Consider the following 24376-nt stretch of genomic DNA (forward strand, 5'->3'; position numbering starts at 1 on the left):
GGTGGTCCACGCCCCCTGCCACTCTTATGTACGCCGGTGCTCACTGTGCCGATGACGTCATCAGCCACTCGCCGGGAGCTTGTCAGGTGCTGGTCGCATGAGGTGTTCTTCACACTGTATATATGTAAGTACTGCTCACTCTTATTTTATGTCTTGATAAAGGGCATTGCGCCCGAAACGTTGACACAAGTCTTGTGTTTTGGCATTTATTATTGCTTCTGTATACTTATTGCTCAAATCTTTGGAGTGCCGTCATCCATTTTTATATATATATATATATATATATATATATATATCAGGGTTGCCGACTTTTAAAAGCTCCTCTCCAGGAGGGGGTGGGGCTAAATGACGCGATTATGACGCTTTAGCCCCGCCCCCTCCCCAGAGCTCTGCAGACATAAGGTAATTTAAAGGCCGCGGTCAGGGGGGGCGCAATCAGAGGGGGGGAGTGGGGGTCCCCCAGAATCCGGGAGGGTTGGCCACCTTTCCGGGGGGCCCGGGAGAGTGACCCGATTTTCGGGACCCTCCCGGCCATTCCGGGAGGGTAGGCAACCCGGATTTTATATATATATATATATATATATATATATATATATATAAATAAAAGCATATCTATCTCAGTTTTATTTTATGTTGATTTAATTGTTTTTAAAGTCATTATAATTGTTGCAATTCAATTGTTTTGAGTGCCCTGTCATTATTGTACTTATCGCATCCAATTAGTCAGAGTTTTACTGTGTAAAGCTCCAAAACCTGACTAAAAGTAATAGGTTTGAGAAAAAGGGAAGTGGTCGATAGATTGATAGTGATATGGTTGATAGTCTATAGGTCGAACACTATAGATCAGGGGTAGGCAAGTAATTTTTGATGGAGTCCGGAAGTTTGAAATGATTTTGGTCGAGGTCCAAAAAATGCTGCCAATACGGGGACAATGCTGCCAATACGGGCACAATGCTGCCAATACGGGCACAATGCTGGCAATACAATGACAATACGGGCACAATGCTGCCAATACGGGCACAATGCTGCCAATACGGGCACAATGCTGCCAATACAATGACAATGCTGCCAATACGGGCACAATGCTGGCAATATGGGCACAATGCTGGCAATACGGGCACAATGCTGGCAATACGGGGACAAGGCTGGCAATACGGGCACAATGCTGGCAATACAATGACAATGCTGGCAATACGGGCACAATGCTGGCAATACAGGGACAAGGCTGGCAATACGGGCACAATGCTGGCAATACAATGACAATGCTGGCAATACAGGCACAATGCTGGCAATATGGGCACAATGCTGGCAATACAGGCACAATGCTGGCAATACGGGCACAATGCTGGCAATACGGGGACAAGGCTGGCAATACGGGCACAATGCTGGCAATACAAGGACAATGCTGCCAATACAGGCACAATGCTGGCAATACGGGCACAAGGCTGGCAATACGGGCACAATGCTGGCAATACAAGGAAAATGCTGCCAATACGGGCACAATGCAGGCAATATGGGAACAATGCAGGCAATACATGGACAATGCTGACAATACAAGGACAATGCTGCCAATACGGGGGCAATGCTGGCAATACAGGGACAATGCTGCCAATACGGGGACAATGCTGCCAATACGGGGACAATGCTGCCAATACGGGGACAATGCTGCCAATACAGGCACAATGCTGGCAATACGGGGACAATGCTGCCAATACGGGGACAATGCTGCGAATACAGGCACAATGCTGGCAATACAGGGACAATGCTGCCAATACAGGGACAATGCTGCCAATACAGGAACAATGCTGGCAATACACTGTATTGCCAGCATTGTCCATGTATTGGCAGCATTGTCCCTGTATTGGCAGCATTGTCCCTGTATTGAACACAGGGACAATGCTGGCAATACAGTGACAATGATTCAATGAAGGCACATTCTGCTCACCTTTTAAAAAATGCAAACTCTGCATACTGTACTTTAAAAGTGGACGGGCAGGCCGCAACCCGCAGATGCACTTAAAAGTGCCTCCCGGCTCCGCTGCCTGCACCTCTCTCCAGCAGTGGATGGGGATCGCTGCGACAGCCCTTGCTTGACAGCCCCTGCTCAGGCGTGGAGTGCGGCGTGGCGTCAGCTCCTTCACTCGGCGGACGGACGGACGGACGGGCGGGAGGGAGGGGGGGAGGGCTTGGCGCGCGCGGCGTCTCCCCCTGATCACGCTGGGCGCGTCTTCAGCCCCCGCCCACGTGATAGCACGCTCGCTCGTCAGGGGAAGGAGACGTCATGTCTCACTTCCCCTGGCATTTACACAATAACTGTGCGGTCCGGAGATCTGGCTTCTGCGGTCCGGAGATGGACCACGGTCCGCCTGTTGCCGGTCCCTGCTATAGATCATGGGTCTTCAAACTGGTTGTGAAACTACAAATCCCAGCATGCCTTGCCACAGTTTTGCTGTAAGGGAGTGTTAAAACTGTGGCAAGGCATGCTGGGATTTGTAGTTTCACAACATCTGGAGGGCCACAGTTTGAAGACCCATGCTATAGATCAGCAATTGTGAAACTATTTTGCTCTGGGACCCCATTAGACAATAAAAATGATTACAGGACCCCAGCAAGTTACTACAGAACGGTCACCACACGTGTGGTCAGAAGACCGCACAAGCATGGCAGTATTGTGGAGGCACAAAATGAGAGATTAGAGAAATCATCAGCCTCATGTCAACAACATGAAGTCACGACCCCATGCAGAGATGGTCATGACCCACTTTGGGTTCAGAACCCAGTTTTAGAACCATGGCTATAGATTGACCGACAGAAGTCGACACATGAAAAAGGTCAACATGTATTAGGTTGACATGTTCAATAGGTCAACATGCTCGAAGCATGGCAAGTTAACCCCTTCCCGACATTTGACGTACATTTACGTCATGGCCGGGAGGTACTTCCCGACACATGGCATAAATGTACGTCATGAGTTTAAATTGTCACTGCGTCTCGAGACGCAGTGACAGAGGGACGATGTCTGCTGTCCCTGACAGCAGACATGTCCCTGCATGCCCAGGGGGGGCTGCGATGTCGCCCCCCCGTCGGCGATCGCTGTGATTGGCTGTTCAGTGTGAACAGCCATTCACAGCGTTTTCCTGTGTTACCAGCGAATCGGACGCTCGGTAACACAGGTGTCAATCACCGCCGGGCGTCAGGGGGCATGAGGGGGTCATCGGTGACGATGACACCTCACCCCACCCTCACCCCACCTGCCCCCAAGGCTGTGATTGGTCCGTGGGACCCACGGACCAATCACAGCCAAGGCGCGACATTTAAACTGACGGTGACTGCGCTGCAGACGCCATTCCGGTCTGGAATAGCGTGCAGAACGGTCACCGTGCCTGCCTGCCGTGAATACCGACCTGATCCTTGCTAATACTTACCTGATCCTTGCAAATACCTTACCTGATCACCTTATCACTGCTTGTAGCGTGCTGGACGCTTCCTGGATCTGACTTCCTGAGACTTCCTGCTGCTGCTGCAGTGTGATAGAGAGATAGAGAGATAGAGAGAGAGATAGAGAGAGATAGAGAGAGATAGAGAGATAGTGACAGAGAGAGCTATATTTTGTGTCTGCTACCCCCCCTTTTTGGGGGTGCAGGGGTTTTCTATATATATATAACTGTCAGTGCTGCTGCTGCAGTGTCATACAGTGATAGATAGTGATAGATAGTGATAGATAGTGAGAGGTAGAGAGATAGAGAGATTTGTGTCTGCTACCCCCCCTTTTTGGGGGTGCAGGGGTTTTATTTTATATATATAACTGTCAGTGCTGCTGCTGCAGTGTCATAGAGTGATAGATAGTGATAGATAGTGAGAGATAGAGAGATAGAGAGAGATAGTGATAGAGAGTGTATATTTTGTGTCTGCTACCCCCCCTTTTTGGGGGTGCAGTTTTTTTTTATACATATAACTGTCAGTGCTGCTGCTGCAGTGTCCTAGAGTGATAGATAGTGAGAGATAGTGAGAGATAGAGAGATAGAGAGAGATAGTGACAGAGAGTGATAGAGAGTGTATATTTTGTGTCTGCTACCCCCCCTTTTGTGCTGATCAGTATATCTGTGCTGATCAGCAACTTTTTGGGGGCGCAGAGGTTTTTTTTTTATATATATACCTGTCAGTTGCTGCCAGTTGCACTGTCAGTTGCACCAAAGGTTGTGCACCTGCTGTCCCTCACTGGTAATCAGTGTCGCATCACTGATCACCTTTTTTTTTTTTTGTGAGTGCTGTGGGGTCTTTTTTTAATTTTTTTTTTACACACACTGATTTTGTGGGTGTCCTGTGGCCACTGTGCGCCGATCAGTGACGTACATCACTGATCAGCTTTTTCGGCACAGGGTTGATCAATTTTTTTTTTTTTTTTGATCAGATTCCTGTTGCCTTTGAGCGCTGTTCAGTGACAGACGTTACTGACCAACATCTGTGCTCAATTTTTGGCGCAGGACCTTTTTTTTTTTTTTTTAACCCCTTCAATTTTTTATTTTTAACCCCTTCATTTTTTTTTCTGCACCACATACACACTACATACCCCCCGGATTGAAATAAAGTTTGTACCCCCCCCTACACTATACACGTGTTGAAACATTTCACTACCAGTAACACAAAAATAAAAATGGCATCCCAAATGTCCTCCCAAATGTCCTCCCAAATGTCCTCCCAGTCATCCAGGAGAATGTATTCAGTGGAGGAGGCATATGCCATGCTTGCCTCTGACTCTGACACAGGCAGTGATGCAAGCGGGGAATTTGAAGGATTCGTCTTAAGCTCCTCTTCCTCCTCTGGTGATGAGGGACCCCCTCAAAGACGCCCCCGTAGATCAGCTGAGATTCCCCCCCCAATAATTGATCTAGTATGGACCCCACCACCAGACAATTTTGAGCCCCAGGTTCCTGAGTTTTTGGCCATGCCAGGAATCCAATTTGATTCCACAGGTCTCAGAGAAATTGACTTTTTCAAATTATTTTTCTCTGATGATTTTATAAATTTAATGGTGGACCAAACTAATTTATATGCCCAGCAGTTTATTGCTCAAAACCCCACGTCATCATTTGCTAGGTGGACCCCTGTAGATGCAGTAGAGATGATGACGTTTTGGGGTCTGGTGTTTCATATGGGCATAGTAAAAAAGCCAGAAATTAGGCAATATTGGAGTACAGATGTTCTGTACAGTACTCCATTTTACCGTATGGCCATGCCCCGGACTCGATTTGAGACAATTCTTAAATTTATACATTACACCGATAATGCACAGTGCCCACCCAGAGATGATCCCACCTTTGACCGGCTATTCAAAGTCAGGCCGGTCATTGATCATTTCAGTGCCAAATTTGAAGAGGTGTACATCCCTGAAAAATGTATTTGTATCGACGAGTCCCTTATACATTTTAAAGGAAGGGTTAAATTCCGCCAGTACCTTCCCAGTAAGAGGGCAAGGTATGGCATAAAAATGTATAAACTGTGTGAAAGCACCTCAGGGTACACCCACAGGTTTAGGGTTTATGAAGGGAAGGATTCAAGAATTCAACCGCCAGAATGCCCCCCCTCCCTCGTAGGTGTTAGTGGGAAAATTGTCTGGGATTTAGTGCACGCCTTCCTGGATAAAGGTTATCACCTCTATGTGGATAACTTTTACACTAGCATCCCCCTGTTTAAGGCCCTTGGTTCAAGAGGTACAGCAGCTTGCGGTACTGTGCGCAAGAACCAAAGAGGCCTCCCAAAAACGCACATTGCCCAAGTAATGAGAAGGGGTGAAAGCAGGGGAATATGCAACGAAAATATGTTGTTGGTCAAATATAAGGACAAGAGGGATGTCCTTATACTGACAACAATTCACGGAGACAGTACCACCTCCGTCCCTGTACGAGGTACCAGTACCCACACCTCCAAACCTAATTGTATCCTGGATTACAATAGGTACATGGGCGGAGTGGATCTTTCAGATCAGGTACTGAAGCCGTACAGTGCCCTGCGGAAAACAAAAATCTGGTACAAGAAGGTGGCCGTGTATATCATCCAGATGGCACTGTATAACGCTTACGTGCTATTCCGTTCTACCGGCCAGAGGGGGACATTTATGCACTTTCAAGAGGAAGTCATAAAGGGCCTAATATTTGGGAACCAGCAGGCAGAGGGCCCCAGTACTTCTAGTACTGGCCCCCGTATTGTACCAGGGCAGCATTTTCCTGATGAAATCCCCTCCACTGGAAAAAAGGGCAGGACACAAAAAAGGTGCAAAGTTTGCTATAAAAAGGGAATAAGAAAGCAAACTATTTTCCAGTGTGACACTTGCCCCGACAAACCCGGCCTATGTATAAAGGAGTGTTTTAAAATATACCACACATCTATGGAATATTAGGTTCATAATTTCACCGTGCTTCGGGGGTCTTGCTAATGCCACATAGCACCCACCATTCATTCCACCAGAATCTGAGCCGCAAAATCCAAAAATCACTCCTTCCCTTCTGAGTCCTGCCATGCACCCAACTGGTATTTTTTGGTCACATGTGAGGCATTGCCGTACTCGGGAGAAATTGGGGCACAGATTTTGGGGTGCTTTGTCTCCTTCATTCCTTGTGAAAATGAAAAATTTTGAGCCAGAACTGCATTTTTGTGTAAAAAAATGTAATTTTTCATGTTCACTGCCCAGTTTTATCAAAATTGGTGAAACCCCTGGGGGTTTGAAATGTACACTATACCCCTAGATGAATTCCCTGAGGGGTGTAGTTTGCAAAATGGGGTCACTTGTGGGGGGGTTCCACTGTATTGGTGCTTTGGGGGTCTTGCTAATGCGACATAGCACCCACCATCATTCCACCAGAATTTGTGCTGCAAAATCCAAATATCACTCCTTCCCTTCTGAGTCCTGCCACTTTTTGGTCACACATGAGGCATTGCCGTACTCGGGAGAAATTGGGGCACAGATTTTGGGGTGCTTTGTCTCCTTCATTCCTTCTGAAAATGAAAAATTTTGAGCCAGAACTGCATTTTTGTGTAAAAAAAATGTAATTTTTCATTTTCACTGCCCACTTGTATCAAAATTGGTGAAACCCCTGGGGGTTTGAAATGTACACTATACCCCTAGATGAATTCCCTGAGGGGTGTAGTTTGCAAAATGGGGTGACTTGTGGGGGGGTTCCACTGTATTGGTGCAACATAGCACCCACCATTCATTCCACCAGAATCTGTGCTGCAAAATCCAAAAATCACTCCTTCCCTTCTGAGTCCTGCCATGCAGCCAACTGGTATTTTTTGGTCACATGTGAGGCATTGCCGTACTCGGTAGAAATTGGGGCACAGATTTTGGGGTGCTTTTTCTCCTTCATACCTTCTGAAAATGAAAAATTTTGAGCCAGAACTGCATTTTTGTGTAAAAAATGTAATTTTTCATGTTCACTGCCCACTTGTATCAAAATTGGTGAAACCCCTGGGGGTTTTAAATGTACACTATACCCCTAGATGAATTCCCTGAGGGGTGTAGTTTGCAAAATGGGGTCACTTGTGGGGGGGTTCCACTGTATTGGTGCTTGGGGGGTCTTGCTAATGCGACATAGCACCCACCAAAATTCCACCAGAATCTGAGCTGCAAAATCCAAAAATCACTCCTTCCCTTTTGAGTCCTGCCATGCACCCAACTGGTATTTTTTGGTCACATGTGAGGCATTGCCGTACTCGGGAGAAATTGGGGCACAGATTTTGGGGTGCTTTTTCTCCTTCATACCTTCTGAAAATGAAAAATTTTGAGCCAGAACTGCATTTTTGTGTAAAAAATGTAATTTTTCATGTTCACTGCCCACTTGTATCAAAATTGGTGAAACCCCTGGGGGTTTGAAATGTACACTATACCCCTAGATGAATTCCCTGAGGGGTGTAGTTTGCAAAATGGGGTCACTTGTGGGGGGGTTCCACTGTATTGGTGCTTGGGGGGTCTTGCTAATGCGACATAGCACCCACCAAAATTCCACCAGAATCTGAGCTGCAAAATCCAAAAATCACTCCTTCCCTTCTGAGTCCTGCCATGCACCCAAATGGTATTTTTTGGTCACATGTGAGGCATTGCCGTACTCGGGAGAAATTGGGGCACAGATTTTGGGGTGCTTTGTCTCCTTCATACCTTCTGAAAATGAAAAATTTTGAGCCAGAACTGCATTTTTGTGTAAAAAAATGTAATTTTTCATTTTCACTGCCCACTTGTATCAAAATTGGTGAAACCCCTGGGGGTTTGAAATGTACACTATACCCCTAGATGAATTCCCTGAGGGGTGTACTTTGCAAAATGGGGTGACTTGTGGGGGGGTTCCACTGTATTGGTGCAACATAGCACCCACCATTCATTCCACCAAAATCTGTGCTGCAAAATCCAAAAATCACTCCTTCCGTTCTGAGTCCTGCCATGCACCCAACTGGTATTTTTTGGTCACATGTGAGGCATTGCCGTACTCGGGAGAAATTGGGGCACAGATTTTGGGGTGCTTTTTCTCCTTCATACCTTCTGAAAATGAAAAATTTTGAGCCAGAACTGCATTTTTGTGTAAAAAAATGTAATTTTTCATTTTCACTGCCCACTTGTATCAAAATTGGTGAAACCCCTGGGGGTTTGAAATGTACACTATACCCCTAGATGAATTCCCTGAGGGGTGTAGTTTTCAAAATGGGGTGACTTGTGGGGGGGTTCCACTGTATTGGTGCTTGGGGGGTCTTGCTAATGCGACATAGCACCCACCAAAATTCCACCAGAATCTGAGCTGCAAAATCCAAAAATCACTCCTTCCGTTCTGAGTCCTGCCATGCACCCAACTGGTATTTTTTGGTCACATGTGAGGCATTGCCGTACTCGGGAGAAATTGGGGCACAGATTTTGGGGTGCTTTTTCTCCTTCATACCTTCTGAAAATGAAAAATTTCGAGCCAGAACTGCATTTTTGTGTAAAAAATGTAATTTTTCATTTTCACTGCCCACTTGTATCAAAATTGGTGAAACCCCTGGGGGTTTGAAATGTACACTATACCCCTAGATGAATTCCCTGAGGGGTGTAGTTTTCAAAATGGGGTGACTTGTGGGGGGGTTCCACTGTATTGGTGCTTGGGGGGTCTTGCTAATGCGACATAGCACCCACCAAAATTCGACCAGAATCTGAGCCGCAAAATCCAAAAATCACTCCTTCCGTTCTGAGTCCTGCCATGCACCCGACTGGTATTTTTTGGTCACATGTGAGGCATTTCCGTACTCGGGAGAAATTGGGGCACATATTTTGGGGTGCTTTTTCTCCTTCATACCTTCTGAAAATGAAAAATTTTGAGCCAGAACTGCATTTTTGTGTAAAAAAATGTAATTTTTCATTTTCACTGCCCACTTGTATCAAAATTGGTGAAACCCCTGGGGGTTTGAAATGTACACTATACCCCTAGATGAATTCCCTGAGGGGTGTACTTTGCAAAATGGGGTGACTTGTGGGGGGGTTCCACTGTATTGGTGCAACATAGCACCCACCATTCATTCCACCAGAATCTGTGCTGCAAAATCCAAAAATCACTCCTTCCCTTCTGAGTCCTGCCATGCACCCAACTGGTATTTTTTGGTCACATGTGAGGCATTGCCGTACTCGGGAGAAATTGGGGCACAGATTTTGGGGTGCTTTTTCTCCTTCATACCTTCTGAAAATGAAAAATTTTGAGCCAGAACTGCATTTTTGTGTAAAAAAATGTAATTTTTCATTTTCACTGCCCACTTGTATCAAAATTGGTGAAACCCCTGGGGGTTTGAAATGTACACTATACCCCTAGATGAATTCCCTGAGGGGTGTAGTTTTCAAAATGGGGTGACTTGTGGGGGGGTTCCACTGTATTGGTGCTTTGGGGGTCTTGCTAATGCGACATAGCACCCACCAAAATTCCACCAGAATCTGAGCTGCAAAATCCAAAAATCACTCCTTCCCTTCTGAGTCCTGCCATGCACCCAACTGGTATTTTTTGGTCACATGTGAGGCATTGCCGTACTCGGGAGAAATTGGGGCACAGATTTTGGGGTGCTTTGTCTCCTTCATACCTTCTGAAAATGACAAATTTGGAGCCAGAACTGTATTTTTGTGTAAAAAAAATAATTTTTCATTTTCACTGCCCAGTTGTACCACAATTGGTGAAACCCCTGGGGGTTTGAAATGTACACTATACCCCTAGATGAATTCCCTGAGGGGTGTAGTTTGCAAAATGGGGTCACTTGTGGGGGGGTTCCTAACTTTTAGCATCTTATGGTGCCTAGAAACCTACATGGTGCCTAAAAAATAATCTCATAAAAAGGAGGCTCCAAAATCAAGTAGGTGCTCCTTCTATTATGAAGCCTGTGGTTTGGTCACCGTGCACACTAGGGCCACATATAGGATATTTATGAAAACAAAAGAATTGGGGGAATCAATTTTCAGTCACATTTCTCTAGTAAAATGTACTGTGTTCCTTAGAAAAATGTATTAAAATTGCAAATCTGCAAAAAAAAAGAAATTTTGAAATTTCACCTACACTTTGTTTTAATTCCTGTGAAACACCTAAAGGGTTAACAAACTTCCAAAATGCTGTTTTGAATACTGTGAGGGGTGCAGTTTTTGAAATGGCATCATTTATGGGGGTGTCTCACATACAAGTCCCTCAAAGTCACATCAGAACTGAACTGGTCCCTAAAAAAATCAGTGTTTGAAATTTTCTTGAAAATTTGAGAATTTGCTATTCATATTGTAAGCCTCCTAGTGTCCCAAAAAATTAAAAGGAAGTTGAAATAATGATGTCAACATAAAGTAGACATATGGTCTATGTTAGTTATTCACTATTTTGAGTGGTAAGATTATTTGTCTCACAAGCAGAAAATTTAAAATTTTGCAAATCGCAAAATTTTCCATTTTTTCACGATATTTTGGTATTTTTCACAAAAAAACACAGACTGTATCGACCCAAATTTACCACTAATTTGAAGTACAATGTGTCACGAAAAAACAATCTCAAAATCACTGGGATAAGTAAAAGCAAAAAAAAGTTATCCCCACTTAAGTGAGACATGTCAGATTTGAAAAAAAGGGCTCTGTCAGGAACGCAAAAACTGGCTCTGTCAGGAAGGGGTTAAGCAAACCCTTCAAGGGGACGTGGTACACTTATACGGTGTCCATGTTGACTTAATGTCGAATTTGGGGAACAGGGCCTCCATTAGGGGGGGTACTATGTCGACAACTGTCCTGGGCCCTGCTGCTCTTAAGAGTGGGGAGGGCCGGAGCCACTATACCAGAAATTGCTGTCCCGGCCCACTGATGCAGCTGGTCACCCAAAGCACACAGCAGGCTCCTTCACTTTCCAGCGCCAGGCTGCGGAGACAGACCCTGCTCCTCTAGCATCTGACAGGGGAGTGCTGAGTCCCGGGGCGCTGGAGTGCAGTGTGCATGCCCAGGTAACAAGCATGCAACACTGCACTGCGCACCCCTGGGCAACAGCAAGTAAGAAACCCATGGCAATGAGCATTTAAATCCCCCCGTGGCAAGGAGCATAAAAGCTGTCAATGAGCATGTAACACCTGGGCAGCGAGATATAACCACTAACAATGAGCATGTAGATAAGCGGCCGTTATGTGGTATAATATATAATAGGTATTACAGTGTGTGGCATGTATAATAAGCATTATGGTGTGTGGTATATGTAGCAGGCTTTACAGTGTGTGGCATAATATGTAATAGGCATTGTGGTGTACGGCATAATATGTAATAGGCATTGCGGTGTGTGGTGTAATATGTAATAGGCATTATGGTGTGCTATATAATATGTAATAGGCATTGAGGTGTACGGCATAATATGTAATGGGCATTGCGGTGTGTGACAATATGTAATGGGCATTATGGTGTGTGGCATATTATGTTTGGCATATCATACCTTTAGAAAATATGTTGCAGGTATGCTGTACCACCTCGTGTCTCCCACTGCTTCCATTTCGTTTTTTAGTTAAAAAAACTAATTAATGGCGCCGTCCGTGAGGTTGTGGCCAAAATACCTTACTAAAATATTTTTGTGTAACAATGGGGTGGTGGGCACAATTAGCTTCATACAAAACAGCACAATCCATAAAAAAGTAAAGTTTAAGCTCAGTTGTTTATTATTCATACTGTATATATTTTGGAAACAAGATTTCAAGGTTTTGAGTGTTGTGTCCCAGCCAGATAAGCGATGCTACACAGACAGACATGCATTCATTTTCATCGATAATGTTTGTGTAGATTTTTAATGCTTCACTGTTTGACTAATATCACCAAAATAATAGGTTTCATTGCTGTTGTTATGCTGTATCAAATACACTACAAGGTGAGCAGCTACATGATCCTCTGATGCTGAAGGTTCTGTTATACATCCCTGTAGTGAATTATTAATACTAACCTGTATGCAGCGTCAGCTCAGAATCAAGGTTTTGTTACTTTGTGATTCTCCATAAGGTAAATGTGCGGTTTCTTTCTTATTAATTTGGTTGCTGGCTATATGCCAGAATAGGAGGGGAGGAGACAGGGGGGACGGACGGTCACTGGCCCATAATGTCCAATGAACTAGGCTAATAAATACCTTTTGCCATCTGACCTGGACATGTCCTCATATTGTAGATAACAGAAGGCAAGTAACAAGTGTCGTACAAATGTTTTAGGCATCAATGCTGGCAGCCAGCAGTGCTCATGTTTCTTTGGTTACTGACTATGTATATACGTACCACATATGTTACCCTGACAGGATATGTAATATTTCTATAATAGAGTCAAGGGCATCACATATAACTCAACTTGCATTCTTTCACATTTGACACAATAATTATTCTATTTTCCTCCCATCGATGGACTCCAGGACATCTTCTCCACATCTATGAGACTTTCTAGCCCGGTAACTTACCTCCCATACAGCACTTTTTTACACGTTGACTTCATTACGCACCAGTTTCCAGGTATTTGTATTCCAATATGTTACAAGTAATATTGTCATATTACTTCATCTACATTTATTGAATACTCATCTTCGTCATTTACCCTGGAAAGAACTATCTGTATGTATGAAATTTGTTACTGAACCATCATAACCTTTGGATTGTCTATATACTGGCCTAGTACCTACCACCTCAAACTTACCTACACATGAAATAGCAGGAATTAACCTTAGTTAATAAAATATTCTGAATTGCTGTTTAGATTCTAATGCTTTGATTGGTTACAAGCTCTTATAGCTGATTTCCAACTCATCCATGCAAACACAGCTTTGCAGCAGAAATGCAGAAGGTGATATGACCCTAGCCCAGTGGTTCCCAACACTGGTCCTTAAGTACCCCAAACAGTGCACGTTTTCCAGGTCACCCAGCAGGTGCACAGATTGTTCAGGCACATTTTAAAAGATCCACAGGTGGAGCTAATTATTTCACTGATTCTGTGTGGAGACCTGCAAAACGTGCACTGTTGGGGGTACTTGAGGACCAGGGTTGGGAACCACTGCCCTAGCCAATGGTAATTAATCTTGGGTTTAATTACCAATGAGAGGCAATAGATCTTCAGCATTTATTTTTCATTTATGTTGAGGTCCATGAACACTAATGTCATTTTTCATGTCTACATACCTGTAAAGCTGTCAGGACCTCATGAGGTTAAGGGTCCGCTCAACCTCATCATGGATTTTGATTGCATTATTTGGAGAATTGTATTTCCTATGGGTTCATATTCTTTTGCAAGAAAAAGAAAAGAGAAAGCTGGATCAATGTTGAACCAATGGAGGAATGTCTTTATTCAGCCGTAGCTACTATGTTACTATGTAATGTGCTCAACAAAATCATGACAAGCGTAAACATTAAATGATATTTCTGCAATAAAATGGTCTTTATTACCAGCCCTTAGATAAAGCAATTCCATTTAGCCAATGTCAATCCCCCCTTGCAAAGTAATCATTAACATTAGTTCTCAAATAGAAGCAATTGTGGGATTTACCGACTGAATGATCTTTAGGTCTTTCCCAACAATAACTTTTATTGAAACAATAAAAGGATAGATATAAAATGTTTGAGGACACATCTGAATTACAAGCAGAACAGAATAGACAGACACAAGGAAACAAAATAGGTGGGATGGTCAGAAACAAGACACCAATTGGACAGGAAGACAGGTGTAGAATTGCATTACATGCCAATTAAATGCTCAATCTGGTTCCTTTGGGATTGAAAATACAATCCATTATTAGCTGCTTATTTTCAATGATCTACTTCAACCCCAGCATGCAGTGCCCATCACTGCATTGTTTGCAATCACTTCACTGAATTTTAAATTCGCAGTATGGATATTTAAAAGCAAACAATGCTGGGAATCCAATTTATTTGTGGGGCAGGATACATATATGCATCAAACACATCATTACATTGTGCTTGTCTTAACTTTGAAAATAGGCAGTTATTCTATAATTTGTTAGTGTATCATAAACTTCAAAGAAGACAGATAGGGCATTGACCTACAAAAGACATGAGTCTTGGGTCTGGCTTCTCGGTTCATCCAGATGACTGGTGAGAACCAGGTGGTATGAATATAAGTCCACTTTAAGTAGCATTCTACTAATATACTGCTCCTTTATCTGTTATTTATCAACTTTGTGGAGCAAAGGTTCACTGTTCATTATTGATAACAAATATGTCTACCACTGCTACATACATAAGAGGAATCGTGTCAAAATTTCTAAAGAGAAAGTTGGCCATAGTAACCAGATTCTACCATTTTTATAAAATATACTTGATAAATGGTAACTAGAAGCAGACTGGTTATTATGGACAAATTTGCTATAAGGCTTGATGCCTCTCCCCCGTCATTTAATTTTTTTTATTGTGGCCAAAATCTATGTGAGGCAATAATTACACTTTTCAAACTTGACAAAACTGAACAGAGTGTGAACATGTCCAGGAGAACATGTATGAGCTTAATTCAGAATGGATTGATAATTAGCGAAAAAGCAGTTGCCTGCGATCAAAAAGTTGCCACCCAAAAATAATGTGAATTTTTTAAAATTGTTCCTACTGTATTTCTTAGTGTGTACGCCCGATTTGTGCATTCCCGTGGTCACAGACTAGATCTTCTTTTCGGTCTTGCTGCAGGATTAATAATGTCATGTCAAAATTGCTGCCGAATACATGTAATTACGCCATTGTTAGCTTCTTCATGCAAGGGCGTATGCATTCCCAATGCAGGGTTCCGTAGTCCATTGAATCGGAAGGCTAAATATTGTTCTGATGTATAGCCAGCCTAAAGACAGGCATTCTCAACTTTCAAGGTTTCCAAACAAGTTTTGGTATGAATAGGACTTGGAAGCAGGTGGATAATTACTGACCCAGCAAACAGATTATCTGACCTGTGCATGAGTACAGAAATCTAAACATGGCCTCTTGGTAATACTTGAGGATTGGAAATGAGAATCAGTGCACTACTATTTATCTTATAATGCTGCCCTACCATATGCGCTTGAAAAGAGAAGAGGGAGGTCCACATGCAGGTTCTGATTAGGCCCCCCTCCTCTCCTGAGGTGCAGTAGACCTTGGAATGGTCTACCGCTCATGAACAGGTCTCCGGAAACATGGTGCCTGTGCCGCATTCCCAGGGACATCTCTATTGCGCATATGTGATTTACTGGATAATGGCTATGGCAGCTGGGTCGTTAGAGCTGTAAGTATAATTAAATGGGTGTAGGGAGTGTGGCCTACCCTGCACCCATTATAGGATATCCCACTGGTCCCTATTATTTTTCTTCTTCCTGCTCCATACTCCATCCATCCTCAAACAGGAAAATATAGAAAGACAATTAAGATTGCTATTATCTGTTACATTTTTTTTTAATGTAAAGGATTATACAGAACGGGTCTCCCTTATCCGTGTATTCCAAAAACCGAAATATTCAGAAAAAAAAGTGTTTTTTCAAAATATTTTGTGTTCTTTTGGGGTGTGTGTGTGTCCCCGCCCGTTATTTAATACTTACCTCATCCCCCGATGAGCACGGCGGTATCTCCAGTTCCATTAGAGCTTTGCGCGAGTGCGTCGGTAATGTCATCGATGCACCTGCGCAATGCACCCCTGAGACTGGAGATGCCGCTGAAGAGGATCCTGAAGGGGGGGGGGGGGGGGGGTCTGAAAAAAATCCCTCATCCAAAATGCTCATGGTCCCAAGCATTTTGGATAAGGGTTACTCAACCTGTAAAAAAATATTTATTTATTTAGTTTATATAGCGCAGCAGATTCCGTTGCACTTTACAATAGTGAATATCAAATATAGTATAGGTATTAATGGTGTGCTTATAGGGGGATATAACAATGTCTTCGTTAATTATAAGCTTCACAAACCAAGCAGCAGTCGAATGAGGGAATACTCTGCCCTTATAAAAGAAATATGAAAATAAATTAGAAAGCCTGAGCTGGATAAAAAAAAACTGGGTTTTTTTCAAATGTAAAAAAGTTTTTCTTATATACTGTATCTAAAGAACACATACACAGATCAATATCGACTCACTATACCCAGGACATTGACAGACATAGCATATAGATGCAGATTAGTTTGATACTTTGTTAGTATTCAGGTAATATTTGCATGCAGTTATATGTAGAAAAAGGATCCAATTGTAATTTGGGTTAATAATTCCCAGAAATGGTTAATGGTATTAGTGTTTCCATTTAAATATGTATAGTTAACTGCCGTCTTAATAAATGATTTAGACTCTGTTCATGTAAGACTCAGGCATCCATAGATTATCCTGGCTCGGTTTCCCAAATGTGTTTGACTTCCAGCTGGTTAGCACTTCATATGCATATTTTGTCCAGTTTGAATAGAATAAACAAATAGCCAGCAAGGTAGAATGGGTAATTTGCTATAGCCAAAATTGACCTGCATGTCCAGCCAACGGGATGGGGGGTATTAACGATGCGTGAGCGCTTGCATTGTTAACGATATTTAGTGTACACACTAGACTTTTTGGTACTTATGTAGTAGCCGGGCGCCCACTAAGCAAATAGCTTAGCGGGGCGATTCTGCGTAAGAAAATCACATCGTATGCGATTTTATAGGGTGTGATGCCATTGACTTTGCTATACATTTGTATGAGATGCAATGAGATTTAGACAACCCCCACTATCCACGCCACCCTGAAGCATGGCGAGTGCAGCAGAACGCGTCTTCCCGACCTTTTCATACCCCCCCTATCCACGTCGGCGTGGAGTTGATTTTATATAGTGTAGCGAGCAACCGAGCCTGAAGCATGGCAAGCGTAGCGACCCCTGCGAGGGGACGCGGAATACATGTAAGTTAATCCGCGTTCCCTCGCTGCGCTCGCCACGCTTCGGGCTCGGTGGCTCGCCACACTATATACAATCAACTCCAAGCCGACGTGGATAGTGGGGGTATGAAAAGGTCAGAAGGACACGTGGCTCGCTGCGCTTCAGGGTGGCATGGATAGTGGGGGGTGCCTAAATCTCATTGCATCTCATACAAATGTATAGCAAAGTCAATGGCATCGCACCCTACAAAATCGCACCGCCCGAGGGTAGAGAGCAGTTAATAAATGACAATTTGGAATTATTTTATAATTAGTATTAAATATACCAGGACTTTGCCAATAGAAGTCCAATAAACTTATTATTATCTCTTTATAGGAGACCAGTAAAAAGTGCAATTTTAATGAGCACCAATGAGACCGAAAAGTGCAAGAGAAATAGCATATTAAAAAGAGCATTCCATTAAAAAAGCACTCAAAATGCATAGCAATATTCAGAACTAGTTAATCTAGTTAATCATTTAGATCAAGAAATTTTAATGGACAGTTCTTGCACAATTTTGAGAATCCTTAATTCATATTAGCAATACTGGTTAAGGCACCTTACATAACACCTACGGTACTACATACAGTAGGCAATAGACGATACCATCTTCAAGGAGAAATCTCACTGAGTTTTTTTTTTTAATTTAAACTGCAAAATGTGCTTGCAGATTAAAAATATGGCTGCCAGTTACAGACACACAAGCACACAGCATGTCACATAAAGTGAAATAAGGTAATAAAATGCGCATGAGGATAGAGGGGGGACGACGACTTAGTAGACAGAGTTCGGATATGCATACCAAAGCCACTCTGCTCATTGCCTTATATGTGGTTGCCATAGTAGTTAAGAATAATGAATACATTGTAGCAGTCTTACTAATTAAACCAAGGAAAATTGTGAATTATAGTGGTTCATGTCAAATATTTTTATGGGATTGTCATGTATGTCAGCTTGCATTTATTCTATAATAGTAGCTTTGCTTAAAGAGGAAATGCAGGTCACATGTAATCTCTCCAGCGAATAAATCGGGGAGAAGTACTGATTATGTTAGTTCTGATATCAGGCTCCTTAGCACATCCATGAAGCTGCCTAGCTCAAACAGCCATGGACTTGTCCCGTCTCTACACCAGTGACACTATAGTACTGTATGCTTTTTCAATTTGTAGCGGTCCATGTAAAATGTGTTTTGAATCAGTCTGTATATGCACAGAAAAGGTGAAAGGGTGATCATTTGCATGTACAGATAGCACTATTAGGAAATATGGGCCTTTATTGTTGAGAACAGTGTAAAAGCCTTTCCTATTTATGACATATCTCATTAGCATACTTCCAACAGTCTTAAGACGGCAGAATTGAATGCAACATATTGCATGCTATCCTTTTGCATGCGATACATTGCATGCGATACCATTACTCACTGCAGGATCCGATGGATCCAGTTTCAATCTGATGCGCACAAAAGTGCACATCAGATCGGAGGTTAAACTCATGCGATTTGGGCCCTTTTCATCAGAAGAAAAGGGTCAAATCGCACTAGTGAGTGGGGGCCTTTACTTAGTCAACTGATATGATAAAAACAAAGAAATACAAACTTATTAGATACACATAATTGTGACAATATGGATATGTTTATTTACATAATGTCAACATGGTTTAAAATCGAGTATAAAAAATATTTCATCACATGATTAAATAAAAATAGATCTCAAAGACATATTTAGTGTAAACAATGTGAATTCTTCTATGTTTGTTTCTTCACTCGTTTGTACCACTCCGGAGCTTCTTTCTTTGTCTGTCACAATTAAAAACAAAGACAAAAAACATCAAGTTATACAGTTTTATGACAAATTATGTTCACAATACATTGCATTTTATTCTATTGCATTATTACCAACATAAACACACTATTACATACAGTGCTATCTGGTCTGATAATTATATTTATAATCATGCTGCCAAAATTCCAGATCGATAAGATTTTATTAATAATGCTGGGTATAAAAGTTCACAGTCTTATACCTAGCACAGGTCTGGTTTGCATATCAGTGCTGATATACAGACCACACTGTGCTCGAAGCACTACAGCAGACAGCAACACCCCAGGCAGGGAAGAGGAACTGCATGGGTTTTCAAAGATGGCGGGTGCTAGAATGAACACTAAATTGGAGGGTATGGATATTAAACCACACAATCCCAAAAGGTACTCTGGATTATATGCACCCCTTCCTGTAAAAGGCCACTTTATAGTTCGGAGATCTGAGAAAAGAGGGGGCACTAAATGCTGCAGACTGGACGTATGCTGCCAACAGCATATTATCTCCGCTTTTTATAATGAATGTTGTCAAAAGCAGAAACTGACATTTACTGCAAGAGATTTATAAAACCTTTATGCTATTTAGAATTATATTCTTGTAAGGGACAGAAAAAGGACATAATATCAGACTTTTCCAAATGACACTGTTTTACTACGTAGCCTACATAATTCACTTGTTTTATGTTAGAAGTGCTTTGTAGCAAGTTAAAAGATTTAATGTTAAGAATACACACATCGATGTCAGAACCAAAAACCAAACAAGCGTCAGGCACAGTGGAAGCTAAAACTTCAAGCAAAGTCATAAAAATTGCAGATAAACAAAGAATTCACAATCCACAATTTTATGGCTGTTATAAAAACTGTCACCTGTAACAAATGGCAGTTTACCATTAACTATAAACAGCATTAAAAGCAAAGATGAAACACTTACAAACAACGTCGGCTGAGGTAGAAATACGTTTTCATCCTGACGAGACTGCAGTCCATGTTCGGGAGACCTGGATTTAACTTTACTGGTCAGATTCCTTGCATGCTCTTTAGAGCGAGGTAAACCTTCCACTTGACGTTTATTGTGAAGACCTAGTAAAACTTGCTTCATTTCAGCCAGCTCCTGTAAAATGTCATGAGAAAATTATACAGGGCTACATAGATAGGCTTGTAATCTGTTCATAATCCCCATATTTTCAAGAACTGTATATGTTGTTATAAATCAGCTATGACAATGTGAATACCGATATGTCTTCATACACTTAGGGTGAGCTACAATAATCTGAGCTGCCAGTAGACGGCGCCGAAAATAGCTATCCATTTGTTGCTCTATTCAGTCATGACCTGCTGCTGGCACCTGCATTTCAGCTCACACCTTCCAAGTCATACCCCTTTCACACCAGCCAAAATTCCCGGGTTGGCCCTGGGAACAACACACAACTAGCACTGGTGTGCAAGGTTCCTGGGCCGAATTCTCTGGAAAATTTGCTGGGATTTCAACCCTGCTAGCTAGCAGGGTTGCTCCCGCGACCAGCATGGGTTACTGGCTGGTGTGAAAGGAACTTACCAGGACTGCAGGGATCCGAGCAGTGGCGGCTGGGTGCTTGTAGTGCTATTTGCCAGGAAGTGGGGAGGGAAGCGCTGCTAGATTTGAAAACATATTGAAAAGAATGGGCGGACACTCTCAGCCAACCAGCATCTGGCCAGTCTTTTCAAATCCAGCAGCGTTCCCCGCCCCGCTGCCCTTATCCCCGCAGTTTGGACCCCGCTGCCTGGATGCTGCTGCCCCCCTACACCAGAAAATGTAGGGATTAGGGTGGTGTGAAAGTGGCCAACCCGGGAATGTCACTGCTTGATCCAGGGACTATTTTCCCGGGTAAGTCCCTACATTTTCTCGGTATCAGAGTAGATATATCAAAATGAATACAGTTGCATAGACTGTCAATGTGTACAGACAGCCAGCTGCAAAATTATATACAGCAGGGGCAAACGCAGGATTTTCAGAAGAGGGTTTTATGGAGATGGACACTTAGGTGACCCAGTATATGCCGGGTCAGTTAAAGTATTATAGATAGACCAAATGTATATAAATAATAATAATAATATTATATATATATATATATATATATATACACACACACACACATACAGGGGCAGCAACAGCAGTGTAGACCCCTGGGCATAGCAATGTATTGGGGCCCCTACCGATCCTCCAGAGGTAGGGGTGGGGGAGGCTTTGATGTTCCGCGGGTGGTAGGGGGTATTATATCAATCGCTCAGCATGTAGGGCCTGGATCAGTAATTTCCACTAATTACCCCTTTACTGCACAGATGTTGGGAGATTGGGTGGGAGAAGGGGGCATTGGACTGAATAAAGGGGTCCTGATACAAAACTTCCAGGGTGGTAGAGGATGTTTAATATGCAAAGGAGGGGTGTATAGTGGAGTGGGCTTATTATTCATAATTTTCTGGTGGGAGGACAGCTTGCTTGACTGCAGATATCTCCAGTTACCAGAAATAGATTTCTTAGATTTTAATTGGAATTAAAAACTAGATAATCCCACCTACCAAATGGTAATATGGACTAGGGCAGGGGTCCTCAAACTATTTTGCTCTGGGACCCCAATAAAAATAATTAAGTTACTGTCATCAGAGAGCACCTGCATGGCAGCAATGTGGAGGCATAACATGATGGGAGGAGTCTAAAATAAACAATTCAACAGATTTTTGAATAGTTGCAACCCCATACTGAGAAGGTCTGGACCCACTTGGGGGTCAGGACCCACAGTTTGAGAACCGCTGGACTAGGGGATCAGAGTTCAGGAGGCAGAGCAATCCGCCAATGAGAATATACAACTAAATACCAGGTGTGTGGAGCTGGAGCAGTAAGCAGCTGCTGATATCTCTGGTTTTGTGAATAGTAGAGACAAGCTACTAGTGTCCATTAAAGGGGGAGAGTCCCAGCTTTTGGAATATACCCTCAGAAAAATTCTGTCAGACAGAACCTGAAATATCTGACTGGGATTAGCAATTAACAGGCTTGGATGGGGACCACAGCTTTGAAGTCAGATATCTCCGGTTCCAAGGGCCGATTTTAAAAATTCTTGTACTCATGGAAAGAGGGGACCATCAGCTTTCAGCCTAGGATCCTTAGACTCCTGGGGGGGAGGGGTTCTGGGTACTCAGAAACCCCCCCTGTGTGTGCTACTGTACAGGATTCCATAAGTGAGCATTAGATTTAATGAGTTAGTTCTGTGGAATAATGCTGTATGTCAAACAAAGCTGTGCGCATGCAAATAATTTGGATCCAAGAAGGCTCTTCAAGCAACAGATAACTACTCTTATTTACGAAGATGGGAGTTCTTCTGAAGATGGGTAACCATTCAGATCCTATTATCTTCTAAAAGGTGCTAAATAAATAAGTAGATTCTGATTGGTTGCCCATAGCAACATGCCATCTTCAGTCAAACTCCTATCTTAGTAAATAAACCCCTTAGTGTCAGGTTACAGTTATTAAAAAAAAAATATGTCCTACTAACATTCATAGGCAGGTATTCAACTACCCAAGGAATTTACCCTGTGACTATCTGCCATCAGATCCCATGGGCAGGTGGAAAGGCTGATTAATTACAGCAAATAGCCTTTTTTACGAACCTTAATATTGGTATTCAGGCGTAGGAACCCAACAATTCTGTGTAAAGTGTGGAATCATTTAGTTATATTTAACCTGTGCAAACCCACTTCTTTCCCCCCTGTGGAATATTCCTGGGGTTAATTGAATAACTCCCATAATATTATCAGATCACATCAATATTATTTTCATGTTTTTATTGCATTTTGAATATAGGACTATAGAAAAAGAAAGCTATATGGTCAGTCATAAAGTGGGCAACAACATAACTCCCCAGACAGTGGTTGGAGAACTTTGGGGCCACAAGCTGGCCCGCTGCAATGCACAGGCAGTGTACATACATAAATTGACAGTGGTGAGTTTATGACCACATTTGTGCACAAGCCTCATAACTAGTAAAAGCCATAACCCCATTGTTGGGATGACATATGTAGTAACATTTGCTTAATATAACTGCAGGTATGTAGAGTTTAACAGTCTCTATCACTCAGAAGTCTAAGGTTAATGCGTTGTAGTGACTCAGATCATGGATTAACCATTAAGCAGTGTCTAATCTTATACAGAATATATAATGTTCCATATAATTGGGAATTTATACTTAATCTCTGAACAATATAAGAAAATAAGGAGAGCATGGTCACATTAAGCCTGTTCCAATCTTTTTTTGTAAATTGTATTCAGTAAATTTTATATAATTATTGTAATCCCCTATTATTGTTAGTGAATAACGTAATTCCTTTTACTTACATGACTTTACTGATGGATACCAGTTAATTACATATTCTTAAGAAAATAAATCGCCATGGCCACTGGTGAACGATATCCACAATTAATGAAATTGTTACCGATATTGTTCAGTGACGTCAGCATCAGTCGCTCCTCATGCAGGTACAGCGGACCCAGTGTTCCTTCTGCAGGCAATAGCACAGTGCAACTACAGACACGCTACCATGTATAACACCTCAACCTCAGCAGAATAAACACCATTACCAGCCCTACCAACACCCTAATTAGCACTCTCACATCACTGGGTGCTCTGCTGCAATGCACAGGAGGTCCATCTCTGCTGTAGCGCTCCTATCTGCATGCTAAAACAGGGACACAATGGCCAGCGCTGTGCTGCTCAACATGGAGAGCAGCATCCCTGCCGTCATGACCGCCCTCTTTTCTCTTCTTTGAGCAGCATTGACAACCCATCCACATTGCATAACTATACCCCTAACAACCCACTGGGCACGTATTTTTCCAGAAGGAAGCTCTGTCTTGTCCCTGTCCTACTGAGCTCTGGGAAACAGGAACAGGATACACATACATGTCAGACTGAATGGGTGGAGACTTGAGATGCTGGGGCGGGGTTTTTCACAGGTTAGTTGTTACAGGGCCAGGTTATCGGACTGCTACATTTTCGAAGCATGAACAGACAGAAAACACTGGCTGCGTGCACCCCACAATACCATATGGTGCAACATGTAACTGTATGCTACACCTTTTACTGCTAATATTAAACAAAGAATTGTAAATAGAAGGGGAGAGCCTCAAACCAGTGTACCATGCCGACCTTCCCATGTGTCGACCTTGG

The 24376-nt window shown here is 42.7% G+C and overlaps 1 protein-coding gene across 4 annotated transcripts in view; it reads right to left on the minus strand.

Moving 5' to 3' along the window:
- Positions 1-18974: 18974 nt before the first annotated feature.
- PIBF1 (progesterone immunomodulatory binding factor 1) overlaps positions 18975-24376 on the minus strand; it is a 270000-nt gene continuing 264598 nt past the window's right edge. For all 4 annotated transcript variants that reach the window (XM_083168868.1, XM_083168869.1, XM_083168870.1 and 1 more), the window contains exons 17-18: positions 20110-20289; positions 18975-19157 (exon numbers count right to left, since the gene is read on the minus strand). In XM_083168868.1, the coding sequence (XP_083024994.1) occupies positions 19107-19157; positions 20110-20289 (231 nt within the window). In that variant the 3' untranslated portion in view covers positions 18975-19106. The remainder of the gene's footprint in view (positions 19158-20109; positions 20290-24376) is intronic.

This window comes from Crinia signifera, chromosome 2, assembly GCF_055691185.1.
Source record: "Crinia signifera chromosome 2, ASM5569118v1, whole genome shotgun sequence".
NCBI classification, from domain to species: Eukaryota; Metazoa; Chordata; class Amphibia; order Anura; family Myobatrachidae; genus Crinia; species Crinia signifera.